The sequence below is a fragment of the Kogia breviceps genome, chromosome 9, assembly GCF_026419965.1.
Source record: "Kogia breviceps isolate mKogBre1 chromosome 9, mKogBre1 haplotype 1, whole genome shotgun sequence".
In the NCBI taxonomy this organism is placed as follows: domain Eukaryota; kingdom Metazoa; phylum Chordata; class Mammalia; order Artiodactyla; family Physeteridae; genus Kogia; species Kogia breviceps.
The window spans coordinates 100,438,964-100,455,946 of NC_081318.1; the positions used below are offsets into that span (position 1 = coordinate 100,438,964).

At 40.5% G+C, this 16,983-nt stretch overlaps 1 protein-coding gene across 2 annotated transcripts in view; it reads left to right on the plus strand.

Moving 5' to 3' along the window:
• RALA (RAS like proto-oncogene A) overlaps positions 1-16,983 on the plus strand; it is a 75,744-nt gene that overhangs the window by 39,713 nt on the left and 19,048 nt on the right. The window contains exons 2-4 of one of the 2 annotated variants that reach the window (XM_067042876.1): positions 2,104-2,178; positions 12,849-12,999; positions 15,516-15,724. In XM_067042876.1, coding sequence (XP_066898977.1) covers positions 12,886-12,999; positions 15,516-15,724 — 323 coding nt within the window. In that variant the 5' untranslated portion in view covers positions 2,104-2,178; positions 12,849-12,885. The remainder of the gene's footprint in view (positions 1-2,103; positions 2,179-12,848; positions 13,000-15,515; positions 15,725-16,983) is intronic. The other variant, XM_059074324.2, reaches the window with a different exon arrangement.

The window sequence follows — 16,983 nt, forward strand, 5'->3', positions numbered from 1 at the left end:
GATCCTACCTTGTCAATGTGTTCCTTGCCCATGAACCCTGAAGTAAAGCCCATCCACTACAATGCCAGCGAACATAGTCTGTTACCTCTGCTGATCTGTCATGGGAAGTAGATTTACCCAGCAACAGAAGACACCTGCTACAGTGGACTGGGAAAGCAAGAGGAAAGAAAGCCTAGCCAATGGTGACATGAAAGTATAAAAAGTATAATATGAGATACTATTGCCAGATTAGTAAAAGATGTGAATTAACAATTCACAAAATAAACAAATACATGGAAAAAATGGTCACCCTCATCATGTAATCAAAGACGTAATTAGAAAAAATGAGATCTTTTTCCCAATATATAATTAGCAGAGTTTTTTTTGCCGCTCCGCGGCATGTGGGATCCTCCCAGACCAGGGCACGAACCCGTGTCCCCTGCATTGGCAGGCAGACTCTCAACCACTGCGCCACCAGGGAAGCCCTTAGCAGAGTTTTTAAAAGAATGCCCATTGCTATTAGGAATGTTGTGAACAGTTGTATAGCACTTTTGAAAAGCATTGGACAATATGTCTAAATAAACCTTAATCCGTTCATTCATTACAATTCCTTTAAATCTACCTCATGAAAAGCATTTTAAATATAGAAACAGATGGTTATCCATTTAGAATTTAGAAGAACTCCAAACAGCTATGATGTCTTCTATTACAAGAGTTGATAAATAGACTGCTCTACATCTACAGGATGATTAAATTAAAGTTAAATTAAAAAATAAAAATTGAAGCTATGAAGTCAACAAAACAACATGGAAAAAGCAAGTGCGACTTAAGTGGAAAGGGATGTGGGAGGCAGACTTGCAGTGTTACAACTTCATACCGTCCTCCCCCACATCTCTGTTACTTTGTTGTAAGATCTCAAAGTCAGGGATTTTGACTTGCTCATCTGTGTACCCCCCCCCCAATGCCTAGCACAGTATCTGACTCTTAATAAATATATGTGGATTCAGAATATGGGCGTAAGAAACAGAAACAGAAAGGAAATCCAAAAGCAAACCAAAAGATCAGGGAAGCCACTATACAAAGAGAGAGCTAACTTAAATGAAACGTGCATCCCAAAGTGGGATTTAACAAATGTCTTCATGTAAGCCAGAGGCCATACTTAGATTCTTTTAAAATATTTCATTTGCTAATGACTGTTTACTCTTAAACTTTTTGTCAGTATTTCTTCTAATATGTAGTTTGATATGTCTTATTCAGTTAATCAAATGCCCTATTCATTTTTAAGTTGGATCATTCAGGCATGGTATTTTTTTTTTCATTTTATTTATTTATTTTTGGCTGTGTTGGGTCTTCGTTGCCGTGCGCGGGCTTTTCGCTGCAGTGGCCTCTCTTGTTGCAGAGCACGGGCTCTAGGCACGTGGGCTCAGTAGTTGTGGCTCATGGGCTGTAGAGCGCAGGCTCAGTAGTTGTGGCTCGTGGACTCTAGAGCGCAGACTCAGTAGCTGTGGCGCACGGGCTTAGTTGCTCTGCGGCGTGTGGGATCTTCCCGGACCAGGGCTCGAACCCGTGTCCCCTGCATTGGCAGGCGGATTCTTAACCACTGTGCCACCAGGGAAGCCCCAGGCATGGTTAATTCAATTATTTTGTTCTGGTTCAGCTTCTTAAATCAGCAGAGTTTTCACAGGCAATATCAGATTTATAAATATATCAATAAGAGAAACTCAAAATAACAGTATTGATACACCTAATTTATAGCTTGGATGCAGTAGACTCTAAAGCAGGTATAAATTACATAAATCATACTTTTTTAGTAGTTCTGTTAAGTTCAGGCTTGAATATTACTTCTTCATCCAATTTTGTAGCTGGTATGTTCAGTAAATAACATGTACTGAATTTTCAAATAGGTAAAAGACTCAACATGGTTCAAAATTCAAAAGATTATTATGTGTCTTGCCATAGTTAGCATAGGAATACAGAAGCAAAATGTATATTCTTTATAATTAATAATTGTTAAATATTTTTCTACATAATCTTATTTTAAAAGCACATTTAGGGGGTTCAAAGAAAAATGTTAAAATAGCTATAAATAGTAGTTTATCGATCTTTTTATCTTCCACCTTTCAGGTTCCACCCTGTTGCTTATATCTCAACATTGCTGAAATCAAGTCATAGTGTGGTAGCAGAACCTCTGTGACTGGGGTAAGAAAACTGCTTATACTTAGGCTATACTTAGATTCTTCTTTTAAAATATTTTGTGATCCATTAAAAAATCATTGTAGATTTCCATCATTTCCTTGCACCAGCTCTTTTCACCACCACCCCTCCTAAAAAGGCTGCTTGTTCCTCTTTCTTTCCTTACCCATATCCACTCAAGCCAGGAAGTTGGGTACTTTGGCTTGAATTGTCCCTTCACCCCTCATATCTAATCTGTCCCCAGATTTGGTTGATGCTTTTTTCTTGATGTCTCAAATCCATCCCCATCTTCTGCCTAGTCACCATTGCCCTGTAGCCTGCGGCTGCTCTTCCTGCCTTCTGAGTCATAATCTCTCACTTAAAAACTCCTGCTGGGCTTCCCTGGTGGCGCAGTGGTTGAGAGCCTGCCTGCCGATGCAGGGGACGTGGGTTCGCGCCCCGGTCCGGGAAGATCCCACATGCCCTGGAGCGGCAAAAAAAAAAAAAAAAAAAACAAACTCCTGCTAATTCTCTTTGCTCTAAGGATAAAAAAAATCTCAGTTGCTGGCATGTAAACGTCTGTTTCTGGCCCTTTTTACTTCTTACACCTTCATCTCTCACCAACACCCCCCAGGTTCACCTGGTCTGCTAAAATGCTTTGTCTTTCAAGTCTCAGCTTAGTCATGACTTCCTCCTGAGTTCTAGAAATGTTTTGTTAGTTTTAACTGTGGTGAGGGTTTTACTTCTGTGCTGCTGGTAATATCAATAATTTTGCACTGACTGGGGACTGCATATACGCTGCATGTAAAGGTAGGGTCTTCTAAAAAGATGCCTGAATGTTTACATTACCTGTACTTACTGTGTGTATTTAGACATCTTCCGTGTGCTAAATTATTCATCTTAACCTTAGTTTTACCAACAAGCCGAGACCCAAAGAGGTAAAGTAATTTGAGCCTTCCCATGATTTTAAAAGTGTGTGCTTTGATGTCTGACAACATGTCTGGCAAGTCATATAAATAAATTTTATTATGCAGACCAGGCAAATTGTTAAGCCATCTTTAAGCAGCTTTCAACTATTGTACCCTTAAAACAGAACATTATTTTCTTTAGCTCAGTCTTTGTTATAATTTTGTGTTGTCCTTATTCAGTGAAGTCTGGGTAATTGGAAAATATTAAGTTATTACGTTTTAGAAGTAAAACATTGCCTCAGGGACTTTCTGGCTTTGACTGTTGTTCCTTTTGAGCTGATTGCATATCTTGAAATAAAGGAGGACCTTCTAAGAGTTCAGGGTGTCAGTTACAGGTTATGTTTCACCTGGACTTCCTTCCATTTTCTATTTTTAATAATAACTAAATAGTAAGGTTTTGTTTAGAAATATTCAAATTATAGTAGCTTCTTCTTCATTTAAAATTTGTTGAAGATTAGGACCCCAAAAGCATTGAAACATAAAGAAAAAATTGATAAATTGCACTTCATCAAAATCAAAAGCTTCTACTCTTCAAAAAACTTAAGAAAATGGACAGATAAGCCACAGTCTGGGGGAAAATATTTTCAAGGTATGTCTCTGATAAAGGATTTGATTCCAGAATACCTAAGAAACTCTTAAAACTCACTTTTTAAAACCCAATTTTTAAAAATGGGTAAAAGATTTGAACTCCAAGCCGCATAGATGGTAAATAACCACACTAAAAGATGCCCAACATGCTGAGTCATTAAGAAAATGCAAATTAAAACCACAGTGTGATACCACTACACATCCAGTAGACCGCTTAGCATGAAAAGACTGTTGTTGCTGTGACTGTACCAGGCTGTGGAGCAACTGGTAATCTCATACATTGTGGAAATACAGAAAGGTATAGCCACTTCGAAAAACATTTCAACACATACTTATCATACAATTAAGCAGTCTCACCCCTAGGTATTTATTCAAGAGAAATGAAAACATATATATATATATACATATATATATATATATACACAAAGACCGGTACACGACTCTTTATAGCTTCTTTATTTATAAAATTGTAAAAATGGAAACACCCCAGGGGCTTCCCTGGTGGCGCAGTGGTTGAGAATCTGCCTGCCGATGCAGGAAACACGGGTTCGTGCCCTGGTCCGGGAAGATCCCACATGCCGCGGAGCGACCAAGCCCGTGAGCCATGGCCGCTGAGCCTGCGCGTCCGGAGCCTGTGCTCCGCAGCGGGAGAGGCCACAACAGTGAGAGGCCCGCATACCGCAAAAAACAAAAACAAAAACAAACAAAAAAAAAACCGCAAAAAAAAAAAAAATGGAAACACCCCAAATAAATGTGAATGGATAATGGATAAACAAATTATGCTACTTCCAGACAACGGAATACTATCAAACAGTAAAAAAAAAAAAAGCACGTGCCACTGATACATGTAACTAGCTGAATAATATCTCAAAAGCCTTAGCTAGTTGAAAAGAACAGGCACAAAAGGCTATGTACAATATGATCCATTTATATAACATTCTGGAAAAGGCAAAACAATAGGAATTGAAATCAGATCAGTGGCTGCCATGGGATGGGGTGATGGGAGGAGATTGACTGCAAAGAGGTAAGGGGAAGCCTTTGAAGGTGATGGAACTATTCTGTGTCTTGATTGTGGTGGTGTTATATGACTGTATACATTTATCAAGACTCATTAAAAGGGTGATTTTATTGTATATAAATCAACCTGCCCTTAAAGAAAAAGTTAAAGCCAGTTTTCAACATCAGAAATTATCTTCACAAATTTAAGGGTAAAGAAAACTAGGCGAAAGATCAGTTGACTCCAAAGTCAAGTCCTTTGTCTTTTGACTCTGGTCAAAATTTTTTTTTATTGTGAAGAGATTTTTATATATTAGAAATTAATAGTCTTTCTTATTATCAGAGTTTTGTGCCTTTACCAGTATACAGTCTTCTTGTCCCAAGAACAGGATCTACCTTCATTTATCTTCATAAAGTCACCCTTTCTATTACCTAAATATCATTATTGAATTGTCTTCATGAATATCTTACAGTTTGTGTTAATTTTATTCTTAATTATGTATTCTCCGTGAGTCTTGTTGTAAATTGAGTCTTTCCTTCCATTATATATTCTAACTGGTTATTTGAAAATAAATTTATTTTTTATATAATATATTGATTATATAACCATTATCTTTGAAATCTCTTGTTTATAGTAATTTTTCAGTTGATTCCTTTGGCCTAAGTATGAAATCATTATTGGTATAAGCAGTGGACTTCGAATTTAATCAAATATCATTCCAGATCATGTAGAGATAATCTATGACTTTTCTCTTCTATTAATATGAAGAATTACATTGACTTCCTAAAATACAAAGACATTCTTGCATATCTGGTTGAATCCCACCTGGTCACTTTGGTTTATTCTTTTAATGTGCTGGATTGTAACATTTTTTATTTAGAATTTTTGCACCATATTTACATGATAGGTCAGTCAGTCTGTTTTTCCTTTAGTCTCTCTTTGTTAGGAACATTACATCAATGTTAAGCTAGCTCTCAAAAAAGAATTTGGAGGCTTTCTCTATGTTGCAAAACATTAAATAGTATTAATAATACCTGTTCTTTAAATGGTTGGAAAAATATGCCAGTGATATTATCTGTATCTGTGCCTAGTAATAAACTGAAATAGTCTCAAATCCCTTTCAAAATAGAATTGTGTATCTTGCTTTCTTGGTCAGGTATATTCTAACTCTTCTGAAATTGTTCACTTTATACTAAATTCCTTTATTGAGCAGGTATTCTTAATGCAGGTAGGGAGGGTCATTTGTGAGTTGTCCATATGAACTATTTTTCATTTTGAAGGATGAGTCACTACTGTGGCCTCTACCTGCTTGTGCTTAGTAATGGTTTATAATGATGTGATAGGAACTGAACTTTAGTGATCATAGCCTTTAATGCGCTATTCAAATTGGAGGGGAGAGGCATGCTCCATTTAATCTCTTTATTAACAAGGAATCTCTCAGTAAGAACTTCTGCCAGCTAATAGTTTTATTAAACTAAAGCCTAATAGTAAGTGTCTTTATTATGAAAGTCTAAAAAAAGGTAATAATGAACTCTGGAAATATAAAGATCATTGGGTTTATTTTTAGTGGACAGGGAGTGTTTGAGATCTTACTTGGTAGAGTATTCCTTATTAAGTATTGGAGAACTAGATTGATCATTTCTTAGAAATTTTCATAAAGTTTAAAATAGAGGGCTTCCCTGGTGGCGCAGTGGTTGAGAGTCCGCCTGCCGATGCAGGGGACACGGGTTCGTGCCCCGGTCCGGGAAGATCCCACAGGCCGCAGAGCGGCTGGGCCCGTGAGCCATGGCCGCTGAGCCTGCGTGTCCGGAGCCGGTGCTCTGCAACGGGAGAGGCCACAGCGGTGAGAGGCCCGTGTATCGGGGAGGGGGGGGGGGAGAACTCCCATATGATCCACACTAACTCAAAAAGATATATGTACCCCCATGTCATTGCAGCATTATTTAGAGTGGCCAAGACATGGAGACAACCTAAGTGTCCATCAGCATGTTAATGGTTGAAGAAAATATGGCATATGTGTACAATGGAATATTATTCAGCCATTAAAAAAATTGAAATCTTGCCTTTTGTGACATGGATGGACCTTGAGGGCATTATCCTAAGAGAAATAAGACTGAGAAAGATAAATACCATATGATTTCACTTATATGTGGAATCTAAAAAAAAAAAGGAAAAAAAACCAAGCTTATAGATACAGAGAACAGACTGGTGGTTGCCAGGATGCGGGTGAGGCAGCAAAATGGGTGAAGGGGGTCAGAAGGTGCACACACACACTTCCAGCTATAAAATAAGTAAGTCACAGGGATGTAATGTTACCCAAAAGGTGGGGGGAGGGGGGAGGAGGCCACTGTGTAATTTAAAAAAATTTGTTTGAATAGCAGAAGATAGAAAATAATTGAGGAACCCTACAAACCAAACAATTTGAAGTTCAAGGATCCCTATCTCGTTACTTGAAGGAGGAAAACAGAAATGCGTACACATACTCCTGGAGAAGTATTTCAATTAAAATTCACGTTCAGTCCTCCAATTCCTAGTTTGTATAAGGTGCCAGGAAAGTAGTTAATTGTATTTTTACCAAGTGAGTGCAGGAAATAAACAGGGTAATGTTATTTATTTTATGACTAATTTTAATTTTAAAAACAAGTTATATGTTCACATTATACAAAAATCAAAATGGTAGTTAGCAAAAAGCCATTATCCCACTTCTGTCCACCAGTGACTTAGTTTCCATCCTCACAGGCAACCCTGTGTTACCATTTTTTATATCGTTTCTGGTATATAAACAAATAAACCTCTAAATCCCTTTTTTCTCATCTTTTTATGCAGTTCATAACATACAAGTTATATTGCTCTATATCTTACTTTTTTCACTTTAACAATATGTGGTTGGTGGCACCGTGGTTAGGAGTCCGTCTGCCAATGCAGGGGACACGGGTTTGAGCCCTGGTCTGGGAAGATCCCTCATGCCACGGAGCAACTAAGCCTGTGCTCCACAACTACTGAGCCTGCGCTCTAGAGCCCTTGAGCCACAACTACTGAGCCCGCATGCCACAACTACTGAAGCCTGCGTGCCTAGAGCCTGTGCTCTGCAGCAAGAGCAGCCACCACAGTGAGAAGCTCTTGCACCTCAACGAAGAGTAGCCCCCGCTCACCACAAGTAGAGAAAGCCCACATGCAGCAGTGAAGACCCAATGCAGCCAATTAATTAATTAATTAATTATAAAAAACAATATGTTTTAGCTCCCTCCACATCAATGGGTAAAGAGCATCTGTTTTTTTTATGGTTGCTAATTAGTCCATGTTTCCAATTTACACTTCCATTGCAGTGAAGGAATGTGCCTGTTTGTCTATGAGGGAGGGACAAGCTTTTTCTGTAGAGGGTGGAAAGAACCACATACGTTCTCTGTTGCATATTATTCTTGGTTTTATTTTGTTTTGTTTTGTTTACAACCCTTCAAAAACACAAAACCGTTCTTAGCCACAGGCCATACAAAAAGCAGGCCAAGGGGGCTGTAGTTTGCTGGTCCTTGCAAACATACTGATACCAATCTGATGGGTAAAACAACTGAGATCCAATCTGATATTATTTGTATTTCTCTTATCGGCAAGGTTGAGCATATTAGAGCCCTTTGTATTTCCTTTTCTGTGACTATTTGTATTTTTTGCCCATTTTCTTAGAGTTGTTGATTTTGTTTATAGTAACTTTTTATATAGGGAAATTACCTCTTCTCTTTGAAATGAATCACAAATATTTTCCTCAGTTTATCTTTTTATTTTGCTTATAGAAGATTTTGCCATGTAGAAATTGTTTTGGGTAGTAAAATTTATCAAAATTGTTTTATGATTTGAGTTTTAGATAGTACTTTATGCCTTTCCCATTCTAAGATTATAAAACAATTTTGTGGGTAGTTTTTTTTCCTGCTGCTTCTGTGATTTCATTTTATCATTTAAATCTTTGATCTACTTTCAAAGATTTATATAAATTTATTTTATAAATTTACAATTTGTAGTGGTGTGAGGAGAATGGGTTCAACTTAATTTTTTCCCAGACAGCTCACCAGTTGTCCCAGAACCATTTACTGAATTATCCTCTATGCTTCCCTCCCCGACCCTCCATTTGAAATGCCACGTTTATGACACACTAAACTGTAGTATGTATTTGGATCTATTTCTGTATATCCTGTTCCATTGGTCTATCTAGACAGGCGTGCTTTTGAATTCCAACTCCTCACTAAACTGCTGTGTGAATCATATTTCATTGAGGAAATAATAGATGCAGTTAAATAAAGAAATAGCCAGATCTGTCTGCAGCCTGCACCTGTACCTTGTTCTTTGCTTTACTTCACCTCCTATTACAAAGAAAGAGCTGTCCCTGCTCCTGTGTGCCCTGGGTCTCTACTCCCCTGGTCTACTCCTAGAGGTACCTCCTCTTCTTCATCATTAATTTCTGCCTCTTTTAGATGATTATCATATAAACACCCCTTAAGAATAATTAAAAAGCAACCCAAACAAAAAACCGTGTCCATCTATGGCCCCGTTTCTCCATTCATCTTCAGAGTCAAGTCCATTTCTACACCTTCTGTTTTCTCCTCAACCCACCCCATTCAGGCTATGGTTCCTACCTCGTTGGTGAGGTGACTCTTCCCAAGGTCACTGGCAGCCTCCATCTGCCAAACCTAGTCGTGGACTATGGGATGGACTCCTTTGCTTTCAGCTCTTGCACCTCTGCCATTCATTCTGCACACACTGGCCATGGTAATCTTTTTTTTTTTTTTTTTTTTTTTTTTTTTTTTTTTTTTGGCGGTACGCAGGCCTTTCACTGCTGTGGCCTCTCCCGTTGTGGAGCACAGGCTCCGGACGCGCAGGCTCAGCGGCCATGGCTCACGGGCCCAGCCACTCCGCAGCACGTGGGATCTTCCCACACCGGGGCACGAACCCGCGTCCCCTGCATAGGCAGGCAGACTCTCAACCACTGCGCCACCAGGGAAGCCCCCATGGTAATCTTTTTAAAAACATAAATGAAATTATGTCGCAGTCCTGCTTACACACTCTCCAGAGGCTTCCCATTACAATGATAATAAAACTCAAACACCTTTCCATGACCTTCAAGGCTTTTTATGATTTGGCCTCTCCTGCTTCTCAATCTCACCTCCTGTTAATGCTCCCTGATACTCGTAGGCTCCATCCACTCTGGCCTTCCTCTGGCCCCTAGAACGTGGCAAACCCTCGCCCATCTTAGGCCTCTGCACTTGCTCTTCCCTCATTGCTGGCTGGTTCCTTTATAAAATTCAGGTCTCAGCTCAAATGCTGCCTCTTCAAAGGAGTCACCCTTGACCATCTGGTTGAAGTAGCCCCTCCCCCCTCTTAGGCCAGTGCCCCTTAGTTTCTTCATTGCACTTAGCACTAATGGAATTTTCTTATTTACATGTATGTTGTCTTAAGTTCCAACATCTAGACTAGGAATTGGGACCTAAGCTATGGAAAGCCAAGTTTTTGCAATGGGGCAGAGGAGTGTCTCCTTGGTGGGAGCTTCTTTTCCTGGATAGCCTGTTGAAAGTATGGGATGTGCAGCTAATAGTTACTGAAGAAAGTCTGCACTTTGGAAAAATGTCTTTGGGAATCTCTGCCTTTTCTAAGTCACAGACTATATTGTAAATTGTTCTGGAAGGGAAAGTGTTTTAACCCAGTTGGTGTAACTGCTAAATGTTTTGCTTTAAAAACACACACACTGAACTCTTAGACTATTAACTGACATGTTAACACCCTGAGCTCCTGTGGTATTACCTGTTTTAAAAATATAACAGTAGGGGCTTCCCTAGTGGCGCAGTGGTTGAGAGTTTGCCTGCCGATGCAGGGGACACGGGTTCGTGCCCCGGTGCGGCTGGGCCCGTGAGCCATGGCCGCTGAGCCTGCGCGTCTGGAGCCTGTGCTCTGCAATGGGAGAGGCCACAGCAGTGAGAGGCCCGCGTACCACACACAAACACACACACACACACACACACACACACACACAACACACACACACACACACACACAGTAGTTGCGTAGCCGTGAAGTGGTTACAGCTGCCAACAAGTAAGGGTCATAATGGTGAGAAAGAAGTCATTTCCTGCCTTACATAGGGACACCAGCAACTGCATGCTCCATAAACTCGCAGGCGAGGCATCTTTTTGACTTCTAGTTACTTATCTGAAGTACACTATTACTTTTCACTGTTCTCAGCAGTGGTAATCATCAGAATCCAATGACCATCTCCTTGGTATCCAGGAAAAAGAGGGGCTCAATCCTTGTTTATTGAATTAAATTGAACATCTAGCCTCCAAATTGGGATTCTTCACCATATTCTGCACAGTTTAAGCTGTCTCTACTCTACTACAATGTTTGACATAATGTAAGAATAACAGGAGCAAAAGTCACATATATGGTGTGATCTCAGTTATGCTTCATGCAGATTGAAGCTGTCTCAAAGTATAATGTATTCGTGTTGTTAAACGGATAGCAAGATTATGGGATTTTTTTTTTTTTCTGTATTGGGCAGATAGGCTCATGGGCATGACTTCTGGGGCGGCCTGAGCAGTGCCCAGCTCTTGGGTGCCCTGCATAGCCAGTGTGTGGTGAACAAGCCCACAGCAGACTGTCTTTGCCTAATAAGCTTGTGATGGAACCTCTAGTAGCAATAGCTGCTTTATACCAGTACACTCTAAAGCACTCCCCAAGGTTAAGTCAGACTCGAACATTTATTTGTTCATTCCACACACACGTACTGAGTGGCTGATTTTTGCCAAGGCATGTTAGTTACATTAAGCATGAAGTAAACCAGTAGATATGGCGCCTGTACTTAAGTTGCTTCTGGTATATTAGGAAGAAGACCCGTATTAAACAACTAACACTCTCAGGCAATTCCGACTTGTGATAATGGTTTTGAAAGAAAAGTATCATGTACTATGTGAGCACAGGGCAGGGGAGAGCCTAATTTAGGTTGAGTGTTTCAGGTAAGGCTGAAACCCCAACACTGAGAGGAGTTAGCCAAACTAAGCATATACCAAATGGAGGAAACTGCATGGTAAAGGCCAAGAGGCAGAGAAGAGCGTATGAAAAATCAGGAGACCCGTGTGGGCTGATGCGACCAGGCTGGGAGAGATGGCCTGAGATACAGAGGTAGGCAGGGCGGGGGTGTTCTGTAAGTTGCAGCTTGAGAAAGGTGTGCTGTGACTGAGACAGATCAGAGACGCTGAGAAGGAAGGTGCAGCCCCCTTGAGCCTCTAAAAACAAGTCTCCTCTCCTGGGCCTCCACACAGACGCAGTGTTTGCTGTGACCTCCCGCCTCTTTTTCTAAGGCCTGGTACCATGGCCAAAGGTAACCGGGTGCCATTAGGGTGCATCACCACTACAACCTCTGGGGGAACCTGGTCTTTCCACGCTGAGCACATAAATGTGGTAAACGCAAGTGAGGGCACACTAGATTCAGGTGTTTAAGTTAGATTAGACATCCATCCCAAAATATACAGATGTTCCAGTACTACGATACTTGGGAGTTGGGGTATACAGTATTCCATTCTATTTATATTTCTACCAGCAAGTAGTTGGGATAGGTTTTTCTTTCCTTCCTTCCGTCTTTCTGTCCTTCTTTTCCTTCTTTCTTTCCTTCCTTTTCTTCTTCCCTCCCTCCTCTTCTCTTCTCTTCCTTCCTCTCTCCCTCCCTTTTTCTTTCTTTCATCAGTTGTTTCTTACTGAAATTAGAAGAAACATCTCTTTAATTATTGCCAATAGAAGTTAATATGAAAACAAAGTGATCATTTAGCCTGCTTTGTAATCTGGGTGACCATATTTTAATACAACTAATTAATACTCCATTATTGTCAGCATGTGGTTGCACTGGGAAATTTTCACTTTCGGTCAGCAAGCTCATTCCTGAAAACTACTATTAAGAGAAGTGCCCTTGAGTCATATACTTGCCTTCTTGCCATGGTGTTCTCTAATAAGTGATTCTTCCCCCAAATAAGCATACTTCATTTGCCATCTGTTTAAAATCACTGCAGAATGAAAACTAATACCTTGACGCCTAAGGACATCGTCTTTCTTTCCTACACTGGAATTCTGCAGGAGAATGTATTGAGCGTTTGTTGTTCTTTCATTCTTTTCAGATTCTTCTTAACCCTTTGGTGAAAAGTGTGACACAAGATGGCTGCAAATAAGCCAAAGGGTCAGAATTCCCTGGCCTTACACAAAGTCATCATGGTAGGCAGTGGTGGTGTGGGCAAGTCTGCTCTGACCCTGCAGTTCATGTATGATGAGGTAAGTGCTGATTTTATCATAGATATATCAAAGTTTGGGCTTTCTGAGAATATTTCTCTAGCTTATTAGTTTTGGTGCTGTTTTGGATGGATTCCTTGAATTCTTGAAAGCTACCGATCTTTTTTTTTCTGTTCAGAGTCAACATTTGTATACAACTTGATTTAACAAGTCAAGAACTCAAGGTCCTTAAAATCCTTATGCTCTTAAAAAACAAAACAGGGACTTCCCTGGTGGCGCCGTGGTTAAGAATCCGCCTGCCAGTGCAGGGGATGCAGGTTCGAGCCCTGGTCCGGGAAGATCCCATATGCCGTGGAGCAGCTGGGCCCGTGCGCCACAACTACTGAGCCTGCGCTCTAGAGCCCGCGCACCACAACTACTGAGCCTGCGCTCTAGAGCCCGTGAGCCACAACTACTGAGCCCATGTGCCGCAAGTACTGAAGCCCACACACCTAGAGCCTGTGCTCTGCAACAAGAGAAGCCACCACAGTGAGAAGCCCGTGCACCACAATGAAGAGTAGCCCTCGCTCGCCGCAACTAGAAAAAGTCCGCGTGCAGCCGCGAAGACCCAATGCAGCCAAAATTTAATTAATTAATTTTTTAAAAAACCTGGAAACGGTACCTATTTTTGAGCAGTCTAACTGGCTTTTTTATTTTTAGTGTTTTAATGGTGAGTCCCACCTTGAATTAATAGAACTGGTGGATATAGTACCTAATTGAAACTTGACGTTAATACACATAAGTTGTCCTTGTAACAACTTCAGTGAAAAAGTCAGTTATTGACTTTTTGTTGAGTGCACCACACTAAGCAGGAAAAGGCTTTGTCCCTAAAATAAAATTACTAGACAGGTTACAGATTTCTGTGCATGTATTTGTATCAGACTTTATTGTCCCAGAGGTAAGGTCTCGGCCTATATACAGCAATACATTCTTTCCCTAGAGGACTATTAATAAGGCTAAATGATTTAAGAGTTGGTAATCAAATTTAAGCATTGATCCTCAATTCTTCTTCCTCCCAAATAGAAGCAAAGCTTATGGTTACTCTTTCTTAATCCTCAAAAAAAATCCTGTGTGGTAGGCAGTGGTTTCCCCATCTTACAGATGAGGAAACAGAACCTCAGAGGGGTTTCCCAACCTGCCCAAGAAGTGATCTCTGATGAGTAACTAAGTATTAAACCTAGTCCTCTAACAAAAAAATCCTGCGGACTTTTACCACCTAAGTTCTCTTTTCATTGCCTGCTCATCAGCATTTCTTTCACACACACAGAACTCTTAAATCCATCAGTTGTGTTGCTTATGATAAACAATTTAGTAGGGGGAAATTGAAATGGTACTTTAAATGAAATTGCTAATTTATCTGTTCAGTTCTGTTTTTCATGCTATGCACCTTAATAGCTGCTTTTCTTTAAACTAATCCTTAAATCTGTCCCCTTCTTGACAACAGGAGGTCTAAAGTAAGAATGTTCACGTCTGACATTTGAGGAATGGTTACGCTTTCATTTAATATTTATAAATATTTAATATTCATAATATTATCAGATATGCTATCTGAATATTTCTAGTCATTAAATATTCATAAATATTCATAAATATTTAATATTTGTGAAATATTAGCATGTAATTGTCATAGAATGTTCTATAGCTTTTACAGTTACAAATACACTGTGCTTGATTTTTTAATAATTATTGGTTGAGTGTCTTCCATGTACCAGGCATATTCCAGGCTGTGGAGATACAGTGATGAGTAGACTAATCAAGGTCCCTGCCCCCAGGGGTTAAATTCTAATAGGGGGATTTAGACATTGAGCATATAAATAAGAAAATATCAGATAATGAAAATAAATATTTATAGGAACTAATTTAAAAAACCCACTAAAGTATGTGTGTATACATACCCAAATGCCAACCATGATACACTGATCAAAAATATTGAGGTGAGATTTAGGGGGTAAAAGATAGAAGTACAACTGTAAAGTTGTTTAATTGTACTATTTTAAGAAATTGGAAGTTTGGGAAGAAATTTCAAAGTTCAAGATTTGGCATTTTATAGGGTAGTATATAAGCCACTTTCTTGACATGGTTCATTTTGGAGAAAGAAAAGATTTAACCGTGCTTTCAATGCTTACCTAAATATTAACTTACTTTCAAGTTATTTCCACAATTCTGACATGAGAATTTATATTTAGAGTCAGAAAGGGTTCTTAAACGTTTGATAAAACATCTGTATAGTAGTTTTTGCAGGTGCAGTGTTCTAAGTAAGAAAAAAAAGGCATGGTTTTCAAGCTGTTCAGCGGCCTAGAGCTGTTCAGTCCCCACTTTTTGTAAAAGAGGAAGCCATCGAATTGCCTGAAATGGAAATTTAAATGAATGTAGTGTTTACCATTGGGGAAAACTGAATGACGGCTACACGTGACCTCTCAGTACTGTTTTGGCAACTTCATGTGAATCTATATTTCAAAATAAGCAGCTTTGAAAGGTAAGGATAATTCTCAAGTGGACGCGCTTTTCACCTCTTCCAGTTTGTGGAGGACTACGAACCTACCAAAGCCGACAGCTATCGGAAGAAGGTGGTGCTGGACGGGGAGGAAGTGCAGATCGACATCCTGGATACAGCCGGGCAGGAGGACTACGCTGCCATTAGGGACAACTACTTCCGGAGCGGCGAGGGCTTTCTCTGCGTCTTCTCCATTACGGAAATGGAGTCCTTTGCAGCCACAGCCGACTTCAGGTATGTCGGGGAGTCGCGTCGTTACACCGCGGAACAGCTTGCTCCCCAGAAACGAGCAGACGGCTGGAGGCTCTTACGTGGTCGCCTTTCCCTCTGCGTCCGGTCGCGTTTATTCCCCGCCCCCCCCCATACCAGTGTGACGCTGTCCCTCGCGTGCTGCTTCTCACACCCTCGGCGCGCCCCGCGTAACCTCCCAGCCGGCTCTGCCAGCGGCACTGGGGCCCGAGTCCGCGGCAGCATCCGTACCCACACTCTCCGCACGCGCTTCTGAAGTTATTTCCCTTTGAAGTACAGTACTACTGCTGCCGTAGGCGTCGACGCTTGCACTGCGTAACGGATCTCTGGCCCGGATTGTAACTCTCCGTGTTAGTCACCGGTGTCTCAGCACCTGGGTCTCGCCTCGGAGGCACATTGCCGTCCACCTCCCGGGCAGCACGGACGGGACTTTTAGTAGAAATAATACCACCGTAGATTGGCACACTAGGTTTTGTTACACAGTATTTTTTTTACGTCTTATTTACTGTTTGCGTAATCAAAATCTGTCCTCCATTTGGTTTTGGGCAGGGGGGTCGGGGGGCTGGTAAAGGGGAGAGGGGTTCTCTCCGTACTTGAGAGAAATATAGCATAAATAAGTTCTTGAGTCATCTCGTAAAGACAGCGTGCATCATCACAAGCATTCTTTACTTGTATATTTTTATTTCTGCGTTTTCTGCTTTGGCGTGGGGCACGCCAAGGCAGCATGTGATATATCCTCTGTTTTCAAGATTCACGCAGCTGAGTTGAATAAGTCATGAAACCAAGTGGAAGTTAGCGACAAAGTAGGAGATGGGGCCAGTGATGGTTACAAAGGATCCAGGAGAGGAGAGGAGCTGGTAGGCCTTCAAGAGATAGAAAACCCTGAAGGATAAGAAGGATTTCCACCGATGAGGAAAGAGGTCATTTCTGGTGGTTGAGCAAGAAACTGAAGCAAGGGTTACACAAAGCATTGCTTTCTCTCAAGAACTTAAAAGATTCTAAAAGCACCTCCTTTGCAAAAGAGCATGTCATTGAGAAACTTTAAAAATATAAATTTATTTGTAACATTAAGTTTGTTGGTTTCTATAAGGAAGGAGTTTTGTATGTGATAAAGTGAAAAGGGAGTTTTGTAATCCTGGGGGCCATGTTGAAAGTTACGTGTCAGTGATTATTCATTCATTCATTCATAAAAATATTTTGAGTGCTTATTATGTAGCAGGTTCTGTACTAAGTAATGGAATACA